This window comes from Emiliania huxleyi (assembly GCF_000372725.1).
Source record: "Emiliania huxleyi CCMP1516 chromosome Unknown EMIHUscaffold_215, whole genome shotgun sequence".
Taxonomy (NCBI): domain Eukaryota; phylum Haptophyta; order Isochrysidales; family Noelaerhabdaceae; genus Emiliania; species Emiliania huxleyi.
The window spans coordinates 3,125-13,124 of record NW_005200461.1 but is presented as its reverse complement, the minus strand read 5'-3'; the positions used below and the strand labels follow the sequence as shown (position 1 = coordinate 13,124).

General features: G+C 69.1%; 5 protein-coding genes across 5 annotated transcripts in view; 2 read left to right on the top strand and 3 right to left on the bottom strand.

Moving 5' to 3' along the window:
- The window catches only part of EMIHUDRAFT_114364 (Hsp104), a gene marked incomplete at both ends in the record, with an annotated part of 2,135 nt that extends 228 nt beyond the window's left edge, over window positions 1–1,907 (bottom strand). The window contains 4 exons of the mRNA XM_005780396.1: window positions 1–336; window positions 400–445; window positions 514–638; window positions 1,056–1,907. The exon at window positions 1–336 is cut by the window's left edge and continues 228 nt beyond it. Of these exons, the coding sequence (XP_005780453.1) occupies window positions 1–336; window positions 400–445; window positions 514–638; window positions 1,056–1,907 (1,359 nt within the window). The remainder of the gene's footprint in view (window positions 337–399; window positions 446–513; window positions 639–1,055) is intronic.
- A 505-nt stretch (window positions 1,908–2,412) lies between these two features.
- Window positions 2,413–3,147, bottom strand: EMIHUDRAFT_235210 (hypothetical protein; the record flags this gene model as incomplete). Its single annotated transcript, XM_005780395.1, has 1 exon — window positions 2,413–3,147. The coding sequence occupies one exon, from the start codon at window positions 3,145–3,147 to the stop codon at window positions 2,413–2,415; it is 735 nt and encodes a 244-aa protein (XP_005780452.1).
- Window positions 3,148–3,346: 199 nt separating this feature from the next.
- Window positions 3,347–4,159, top strand: EMIHUDRAFT_235209 (hypothetical protein; the record flags this gene model as incomplete). The annotated part of the gene is made up of 2 exons (XM_005780394.1): window positions 3,347–4,030; window positions 4,136–4,159. The coding sequence occupies 2 exons, from the start codon at window positions 3,347–3,349 to the stop codon at window positions 4,157–4,159; spliced, it is 708 nt and encodes a 235-aa protein (XP_005780451.1).
- Window positions 4,160–4,495: 336 nt separating this feature from the next.
- EMIHUDRAFT_235208 (hypothetical protein) lies at window positions 4,496–6,117 on the bottom strand (the record flags this gene model as incomplete). Its single annotated transcript, XM_005780393.1, has 4 exons — window positions 4,496–4,615; window positions 4,964–5,022; window positions 5,424–5,560; window positions 5,738–6,117. The coding sequence occupies 4 exons, from the start codon at window positions 6,115–6,117 to the stop codon at window positions 4,496–4,498; spliced, it is 696 nt and encodes a 231-aa protein (XP_005780450.1).
- Window positions 6,118–8,152: 2,035 nt separating this feature from the next.
- EMIHUDRAFT_73202 (hypothetical protein) lies at window positions 8,153–9,319 on the top strand (the record flags this gene model as incomplete). Its single annotated transcript, XM_005780392.1, has 1 exon — window positions 8,153–9,319. One exon carries the CDS (start codon window positions 8,153–8,155, stop codon window positions 9,317–9,319), a length of 1,167 nt encoding a protein of 388 aa, XP_005780449.1.
- Between the last annotated feature and the right edge of the window lie 681 nt (window positions 9,320–10,000).

Here is a 10,000-nt window from a genome sequence, read left to right as displayed (position 1 = left end):
CGCCCCGTCGCTGTACTTGACGCCGTGGTACTCCTCGTACTTTGGCCTCAGACCGGTCAGTATGGAGGCCGTCTCGGCGACGGACGGCTCGTCCACTTTGACCGCCTGGAAGCGCCGCTCGAGCGCGGCGTCCTTCTCGATGTACTTGCGGTACTCGGCGATCGTGGTCGCGCCGATGCACTGCAGCTCGCCGCGCGCGAGTGCGGGCTTGAGCAAGTTGGCCGCGTCGATGGCCCCCTCGGCGGCGCCCGCGCCGACGAGTGTGTGGATCTCGTCGATGAAGAGCACCGTCTCGTTGGACTGCGTCACCTCCTCAATCACCGACTTGAGCCGCTCCTGCACGGGGGGAGACGGGGGGGGGGGGGGGGGGGGGGATGGGGGGGGAAATTACGGGAGAACGCGGGAGGTCGCCGACTCGAGCCGCTCCTCAAACTCGCCGCGGTACCTACGCGGGCAGATGTGGGGAGATGTGGGGAGATGTGGGGAGACATCAGCTCAAACTCTCCGCGGGACTTCGTGTCGGCGACGAGCAGGCCGAGCTCGAGCGAGAGCACGCGCATCCCGAGCAGCCGCTCCGGGGCGTCGCCGTCCACGATGCGCTGCGCGATGCCCTCGGGGATCGCAGTCTTGCCGACGCCCTGCAGGCGGGGAGGGGGGTGAGCAAGTGGCACTCGGCAGTGGGTGGCACTCGCAGCGGGTCCACGCGTCGGAGGGGCTGCACTGCCGCCGCGTCTCGCGACGTGCCATCTCGCCATGAGCCACTGCAGTGTCGGTGGGGCGGAGGTGCAGTGGGGTGGAGGTGCGAGCTGCGGGTGTGGACCGCCTCCTGCAAGCGTCTTCGGAGCGCCGCGTGAGGACAAGGGGGCCACCGAGACAATGCACGCCCGCAATGACAGCCGAGTGTGCGGGCCGCGCGCGACGCGTCACGAGTGCTAGCTTGCCATCCAAGGAGCAGGACTCCGCATGGAGGGGGGGCGGGAGTCGGCATCTGGGCCTCGAGATGTGGGGAGATGTGGGGAGATGTGGGGAGATATGCATCTAGGCGGCGTTCGGACCGGGTCTCCAATCAGCACCGGGTTCGACTTGCGGCGGCGGACGAGGATCTTCATGCAGCGGCGCACCTCGTCGGCGCGCCCGACGCACGGGTCGAGCTTCCCTTCCCGCGCCCGCTGCGTCAGGTCGACCGAGCACTGCTCGAGGGTTGAGTTGCCTCCCTTGCGCCGCTCTCCGCCCGCGCCAACCGCCTCGGCGTCGCTGCGCTTGAGCTCCTTCACCACCGCGGCGACGTCGACGCCGAGGCTGGCGAGCAGCGCGGCGGCGGAGCCGCCGTCCGACGCGCCCTCCGCGACCGCACTCAGCATCAGCCCCTTTGGCGAGACCAGCTCTGCGCCGCGCCCCTTTGCGTCATCTAGCGCCGCGCGCAGCGACCGCTCGGTGTCCGACGCAAAGGGCAGGAGCTCGTCCTTGGCGGTGGAGGCGAAGAGCTTCTCGAGGGGATTGCCCGCGCTCACGCCGCCGCCCGCCGCGCGCGCCAGCTCGTCGCGCACCGCCTTGGTCTCCACGCCCGACCGCTTGAGCGCCGCGGCGACACCATCGCGCTGCAGCGTCGCCGAGAGGAGCAGGTGGTCGGTGCCGATGGCCTCGACGCCGAGCTGGCGCGCCTCGGTCTGCGCGTCCATGATGAGGCGCATCGCGTCCTTATCGTACTGGTCGAAGAAGAGGACTGGCGGAGCAGAGCGGCGACCAGCGGCGCACCCGACGTAACGCCCGGCCGGAAGCGCAGAGGCGCTGGGAATTCTGCCGCGCGTGTGCACATGCTCGGCGCGGTATGCCAGGCGCGGCGAGATGTGAACTCCGGCCACGGCGGCGACGGTGAGGATGAACCCGTGCACGGTAACAGTGGGCATAGGAATTCCTATCGATGTATCATAAAAAAAACGAAAAAAAATCTTTTTTCTCGGCAGTCCCTTTGCTGGGCCCCCTGGGTGGGGGCCACCTCGAACCCCTAGCCAGGGTTTCGAGTGGAGGGTGCCCCGTCCCGTCGCCTATCCGTCGGGCCCCGGTACCTTCATTAGAACTGATCATTGCGCAGCGCCCGTCGGCCGCCGCTTTCTAAGCTGGACGGCAGCGCGCTGCGCTGTCGCTCTGTCGTGCACGCTCTCGTGCTTCGTTGTGACCCGCCCTGTCCCACCCGTGTGTGATCAGTGTCTACAGACGGGGGGAGTATCTTTGGCTCACGCCAGGGCGCTCGTTGCTCCTCCCACTTTTGTATTCGTTCTTAACGGGAGAGTTTGTCTTAACGGAGTCGCTTAGTTAGGCGGCTCCGGTGGTGAGCCGGTGTGTGTGCCAGTCCGCGCCAGTCCGCGATCAGGTCGTGTCCTCGCGGGCGGTGTTGCCCCAATATTCTCACTCTCATTCATTCTCAGGACACACAGAGGACACAGCGCGCGCCGCGCCCGCGAGGTCCGCCAGCGTCACCCCCGAGTGCCCGAGGCGGAGCAGCGGGCGCGTAGCTCGAGCATACACGAGCGCCGCCTCCTCGGGCGTCTCGAAGCTGCCAAGGGTGTCACCGCGCACACAGACGTTGTAGGGCCGTTTGCGCTCGCCACTGCCTTTGTTCACGCCCTTGAAGCCGCTCTCCGTTTGCGCCGAGCGCTGCAGCTGTAGTCCCTCCGCCGCCGCCGCCGACAACGCCTCACTTGCAGTGAGCGGGCGCGACGGCGCAGCGGCAGCTGCTGCACGCGTCGCCGCAGGACCCAGTTCGCGGGCGTACGCGAGCGCCGCCTCTGCAGCGGTGGCAAACTTGCCCAGCACCACGTTGCGACCATTCCTTCGTATTTGTGCCACGTACGGTCGCTGGCCATCGCCAGTCGGATACACACCCAAGTAGCCGGTCGTCGAGCCCGCGCGTGCCGAAGGCAGCAGCTGCAGATCCTCTGCTTGCAGCGCGGCTGCTATCTGCTCCGCGCTCATCGGTGGCTCGACGACAGGCTGCGGGGCTTCAGCAACTGCATGCGGTGCGTCGACGCTATTTTCTGCAGCCGCGTGAGCCAACAACAGCTCAGCTCTCGCCAACTTGGCTGCCTCTTGCTTCTTCTTGACCGCCGCCAGTGCTGCCGTCGGAGGTGGGCGCTTCTTCGGGGGCATGGTGCTGTTAGGTATCCGTCGACCCCTTGTCGTGCCAGTGCTTTGAGAGAGGTTTGTATGGGTCGTGCGCCCTGGGGGGGGGGAGGGGGAGCGGGGGGCGTACTGAGAAATCGCTCACCTGGTCCGCTCCGACTCGGACAGGAGCGCAAGCAAGATAACGCGCACTCAAGACCCAGCCCAACCAGTGAATTGACCTCCGATGCGCCGGGCACGGTCTCTCACGCGTCCCATCAGCAGCAGTAGCGTTGGCGGGCCGCTGAGCGCACGCGTCGGCTGCACGTGGCGCCGCGGCGCGGACCAGCAGGGCGGCGCTTCGCCCGCCGTGCCAGCAGGCTACATCCGCTTTCGAGACCAGCTGGCCGAAATCGGCGGAGCCCTCACCTTTCGCGTGCCGGCGCTCACGGAGGACGCGCCCATCAGGCTCCAGATCCGCAGCGGGTGCCTTGGCGACGCCGCGATGAGCGGGCGGCACGCGACGGGCGGCGTCGTCGCCTCGTCCAACCCGCAGCTGTGCGGCAATCGTAGTGGCTGGTGGGGGTTCGCCGGCGTGACGAATGCAGACGGCGCCCTCCGTGAGCGTGCGGGCTCCGGGCTGGAGAATGAGTGCGAGGCGCTGCCACCGGCGGCGGCGAGTGGAGAGAAGCTGTTGCCGTCGACAGCGAGGGCGACTAGCGCACACGCGCTGCGGACGGCGTGGGTGCTCCACGCGCTCGGCCCGACGAGCTGCCATGCGCGCGAGAGCGACGCCGCGCTGCGGCGCACCTACGCTGCGTGCTTCGACCTCGCCGACAGCCTCGGCCTGGGCTCGCTTGCCCTGCCCGCCCTCGCGTGCGGCGTGGCGGGCTTCCCCGCTACCGCGGGGGCGCGTGCCGCCTTTGACGCCGTCGAGCGGCGCGCGGCGGCGGCGGCAGGGGCCGCCGGCGGCACCCTCGCCCGCGTGGAGTTTGTGTTGCTAGACAGGCGAGTCTACTGCGAGTTTGCGGACGAGGCGTGGTCACGCTGGCAGCGATAGAGCGTAGCCCGTAGGCTCGATTGAGGGGCTGGCGTCACCACACGCTCTTACTGTGTGACCCCTGCGATCGTGCGATGCCGGTACACACGTTCATACCGGATACCGCAACCAGTGCCACCGTCCGTATACCAGATTCGGAAAATCGCACACGCGCGCCGACACGACGTCGAGCTCGAGGCCGTCGGGGGGGACGCGACCGGGAGCGCACGCGCACCCGCGGTGGTAGGTGGTACCCGCCGCGCCGCGGCCCCCGCGCGCCCGCGCAGGTGTGTGGGTGTGTTTTTGCGCCCGCGAATTTCAAACCGGCCCCATTTGTACTTTCGTGGTTTTTTGATGTCATCCGGAGCACTCGATGTCGAGCGCTCTCTTTGCCGCGCGCGCCCCTTGGGTGGGCGGCAGCCGCCGCGTGAGCTCGAACAGGCAAAGCTCCGGGTCGAGGAAGCGCGCCTCCAGAACCTCCTCCAGCCGCACTCGCGCCACGCGCCAGCCCGCCCGCTCCGCCAGCCCGCCCGCGCCAAAGAATATCTCGCGCAGCGCAGCGCAGCGGCTCGTCGAGCCGTCATCGTGCACCAGGTAGACGACCAAACCCCCGCGAGCCCCTCGTTCGGCGACGCCACCGCCGCCTCCGCCTCCGCCGCCTCCGCCTCCGCCTCCGCCTCCGCCTCCGCCTCCGCCTCCGCCTCCGCCGCCGCCGCCGCCTCCACCTCCGTCGCCGCCTCCACCTCCGTCGCCTCCGCCGCCTCCGTCGCCTCCGCCGCCTCCGCCGCCTCCTCCGCCGCACAAGCGGGCGAGGGTGTCGAAGACAGGTGCGAGCAGCGCCTCGCTGTAGAGGATGTCGCAGCCGACGATGTACCGCGGCCCGCCTGTGAGGGGAAGGGGGGGAGAGCTCTGAGATGCATCTCTGTGCTTGCACTGCGAGTCTGCGGCACTGACAGACGACGCGACCGCTCGTCGGCAGTGCGGAGACGAACCGCGCGGCGCGCGCAGAGGCGTCGTGTCGCTGGGAGGAGACGCGCGTGGTGTGGTTGGTGACGTGAGTGCGCGCTCGCTGTGTGCTCTGCAAACACTCAAAGACTGCCTTGCTCTCCGAAGAGTGCCGCCCCCCTCAGCCGAGCGGCATCCTCCTCGCTGCCGAACGAGAGGGCCGCCTGCTGCACCGCCGGCCCGCCCCGCTCCCGCACCGCCGCCGCGTTGGCCTCGAGGTGCATGCGCAGGTAGGGCGCGCCCGCAGCCCGGTCCGTCGCCACCACGCGGCTGCCGCAACACGCGGCGACCACGGACGGCAGCGCCGACCCGGCGCCGAGCTCGACCAACCGGCTGCCACACAGCTGCAGCGCCTCGGCGCGCCGCTCGAGGAAGCGCGCCATCAGCACGCCCGACGGCCACAGCACGCACTCGCCGCTGAGGGCGCGCTCCTCCCCCTCGGCGCCCGCGGCGCCTGCGGCGGCAGCGGCGCCCACGGCGGCGGCGGCGGCGCCGCCCTCGTAGAGCCGCAGCAATGGCCGCGCCCGCCCGCCATCCTCCGCCTCCACCGCCCCTGGTGAGACGGGAGGTGCGTCGAGCTGCCAGAGGCGGCACCAGAGCGACGTCTGCGCGTCGTAGGCGCCAAAATCGGCGAGGCTGTCCAGGCCCACAATCAGCGCGGCCGTCGCCGTCGAGGCGGACGAGGAGGCTGGCGACGCGGCTGGCGCGGCGGCTGGCGACGCCTCCTCCCACCACAGGACCACGGCATCGCTCCCGGCGGACACCTCGGCCAGACTCATCGAGTTGTATGCTCGCCGGCCATCGGGAGAGCCGAGCCGCAGGACGACGCCGGCAGCGCCGCATGGAGCACCGCCGCCGTACCACCGCTCCTTGAGCTGCAGGATGGTGGTGGAAGCCGGTGCCTGCACGGCTTGCGGCGCCGGCGACGAGTGCCGGTGGAGCAGGACACGGATTGAGCGCGAGTCGTTTGGCATGCTGTCACGGCAAGACTGCCGTACGAAGTCTGCGCAGGTGTGAACAGCAGCTCCTGAGCACGGCGCCGCAGGCGCCTGTTGATAGGTCCAGGTGATAGCCCTGGATGGGCAATGCATTCGCCTACCTGGGCCTCAGATCGCCCGACCGCGTCCCGGTGCTCTGCGTTCGGATTTGTGACGCCGCCGCACCGCGCCGCGGCCGGGGGCCCTCCGGAGGCCAAGGATGGCCGTGACGGACCGGGACGAGCTCTGGGAGGTAAAGTGTCAGTGTATATATTGTAGAGACCAACCATGTGCACAATATCTCTCAGTCTAGCTAAGCCTGGGAAGGCGATGCCGGGGCCGTACAGCAGCTTGATGGTGCTTCGCCTACCACTTTGACGACATTCAGCTGATGGAGCTCGACGTGCCCAGCCCGCCGCCGCCCGCGCCGCCGCCACCGCCAAACGTGCTGCTCTGGTGCGATGGCGAGGGTGGGCCAAATCCGAAGCATGGGCCCTGGGGTAGCTGGCCGTGGGCGGTCGTCTCGGAGGGCAAGACGGGAGCGATGAGCTGGGACCTCTCGTCTGCCGCCGCGGCACACGAGGGCACTTACGGCTACGAACTGCGAGTCGCGCAGACCTTCGACAAGGACTGGTACGCCATGCTCACGCTGCCGCCCTTCCTCGTCACCGACCACCAGCGCGTCTACTCGCTGACGTTTTGGGCAAAGGCGAGCGCCAACCCGAAGCCGCGGCCGCACATAGCCTTCCAGGACGAGGACAACGACTACGCATACATCGATGGCGCCTACCTCCAGCTGTCGGCCATCTGGCATGAGTACACCGTGCAGCTGGTGGTACCTCGCGCGCTGCGCGGCCACAATGTGATCACCAACCTGCTGCTCGGCTCGTACACCGGCACCTACTACTTTGACGAGTTCAAAGTCTCCAATGCCGAGCACGTGCAGCCGCCGCCGCTGCCGCCGAGTCCGCCCCCCTCACCGCCGCCCAACGTGCTGCTCCGCTTTGACGCCGAGGCCTACGAGATTGGCGCGGTTAACTCGCAGGCGTGGGCCGAGGGCAAGATGCACGTGGTGCCTCAGTCCCAGCTGGCGCGGCACGCGGGCGAGTACGGGCTACTCATCGAGGTGGAGCGCCCGTTCGAGGTCGACTGGCACGCGCAGGTCTCTTTCCGCCCATTCTCGCCCCCGGACGTGCACCACGGCTTCGTGCTGTCCTTTTGGGCGCGCGCCTCCACCGAGGGCGGCGCGGCGGGCGGCGCGCCCAAACTCGTCTTCCACGACGCGGACGACTCGTACGTGACGCTCAAGAAGGCGGTCGTCCCGCTCACGGAGGACTGGAGCATGTTCCAGGTGGACCTTGCGCTACCGCCGCATCGCGCGGGTCACCGCGTCGTCGTCGCCTTCTGGGTGGGTGAGGCGCGTGGCACGTACTGCGTCGATGACGTCGAGGTCACGATGACGCTCCCCTTCGAGCCTCCACCCCCCTCGCCGCCCGGCAGCCGCCGCCCGCCGTCGCCGGCGCCGTCGCCGGCGCCTGGGGTGCTGCAGCTGCTCCTCTTCGAGGCGGGCGACGAGGACGTGTCCTCCGAGACCCTCGCGCCCAATGGCACGTGGGCGGTGTCCATCCCCGACGCGCGCGCGGCGCACGAGGGCGCGAAAGGGCTGTACGTCGAGGTGACCCGGCCGTGGGGAGTGGCGCAGCTGGCGCAGCTGCTGCTGCCGCGGTACGTGCCTCACGCGGACCGCGAGACGCTGCTCCACATCGCCTTCTACGCAAAGGTGGAGAAGCTGCGCGCCACTGACCCCGACCCGAGCGTGACGGTCGCCTTTGTGGACCTGCACCAGAACGACGCGCTCATCGCGATCGAGGAGGTGCCGCTCACCTTTGACTGGCAGCTGCACTACGTCGTGATCGACCTCAAGCGCGAGCACGTTGGCCACTCCATCCGTCCCTACCTGTACCTCGGCCGCCACGCGGGCATCTACGCCTTTGACGAGATTGAGTACAAGGAGATCCCCATCGAGGACGGCATGGAGTGGATACAGTCGGCGCCCGAGCGGATTCAGGCGCACCGCATGGCCAGCTTTGAGCTGAGCTTCCTCGACCGCGACGGCTGGCCGATCGACTACGGCGCCGCGTCGGTGCGCCTCGTGCGGCACGACTTCCCCTTCGGCGTCTCGCTCCAGACGCGGCGCGAGGCGGGCTTGTCGTCGCGCGACCATCAGTGGCTCCTCCGCGCGGCGGCGGCTCACTTTTGGACGGGCACCCTACAGACGCAGCTCCAGTGGTCGCACTACGAGCCCGCGCCCGGCCAGGTGCAGGACGCGCGCGCGGCCACGGAGGAGCTGCTGCGGTGGGCCGCCGAGAACCGCTGGCTGCCGCTGAGCGCCTCGCTCTTTGACGGCGGCCACAGCGATGCGGGCCACTGGTCCAATAATGTTGCCTGCAAGGAGCTCACCGCCCACCTGCACGAGCGGGTCTTGCGCGACCTGCGATCGTTTGGCGGCGCCTTTGGCCGGTACGAGGTGTGGAAGGATTCGCTCCGGTGGCGCGATTGGGTAGAGCGGTGCGGTGAGAGCCTCATGCACTCGGCGTACTCGTGGGCGGCGCAGGCGGCTCCTCAGGCCGAGCTCTGCACCTCGGAGAGTGGCATCCTCTCCTCGCTCACGCTGACGCCCGCCGAGGCGTACCACAACTCGCTCTGGGACTTGCGCGCGCGCGGCGTCCCGGTGCAGGCCATCGGCGTGCAGGCGCACTTTGACGGGGAAGTGGACGCGTCCACTGTCAAGCACCGCCTCGACGTGCTCCGCGAGCTGCGCATGCCCGTCTACATCACGGAGCTCACCATCTCGGGCCTCGACCCGGCGCAGCAAGCGTATGAGCTCGAGAAGTTCCTGCGCATCGCCTTCTCGCACGAAGCAGTGGCCGGCATCACTCTCGGACAGCTGTGGGACGACCCGAGGACAACGGCAGCAGGCGCCAACGGGCCGGGGCTCTACACGGCGGGGAAGCAGCCCAAGCCGGGGGCGGAACGGGTGGACAGCCTGTGGCGGGGGGAGTGGCATACCGAGGTGACGCACGAGATGACGTCGCGCGGCCGCGAGGCCGGCTTGCTGCCGCTGGAGGCCGCTGTCCCTAGTACCTGCGTCTACGAGGGCTGCGGCACGTCCACGACACGTCCGCGACGTGTCCCATAGGCGTTCTACGGCACGTACGCGTACGAGCTGCGGCACGGCGAGCAGCTCTGCGCGGGTGAGGTGGAGCTGCGCCGCGAGGCGACCGTCCAGCCCACTCGGTGGCAGCCGCACCCGCCTAGAGCGACGCTGGTGACGGTGCAGTGCGACTGGAAGGGGCACTGGCGGTACCCGATCTGGGCGACGCCAGCGCTGATCGCCTCCGCGTCGGTGGGGTGCCTCTTTGCTTGCTACCGCAAGCGGGCGGAGCTGACCGCAAAGACGCCGGCGCGCGCGAGGCCGGGCCTCGGCGGGCGAAAGAGCGAGACGAGGAGACAGCACCAGCCGCTGCGAACGGTGGAGCCGGTGGATGAGGTCAGCATCTGACGAGCCGAGACTCTGAGATACAGGCTCGGAGAAACAAGTGGTGTGCGCGCCGCCTCAGTCACAGAACACACAAGACATATGTTTCATTTTAAAGCCGTCGATCCTTACTTTGGCATCGGAGATCATGTAAACGTGTAGAGCGCGCGGCGGCTGCGAAACGCCTCGCCCCTCCCCCAGGCTCGGAGCAAGTGTTGCGCGCCGATCGACATCGGCCGTGACGGTTTGCAGGGCATGCCCCCCCCCCCCCCCCCGCCCCCGCCCGCCCCCCAACGCCCCTTCCAGGCCGCTTCCCAAAGCGCCGACGCGGCCGCGGCCGGC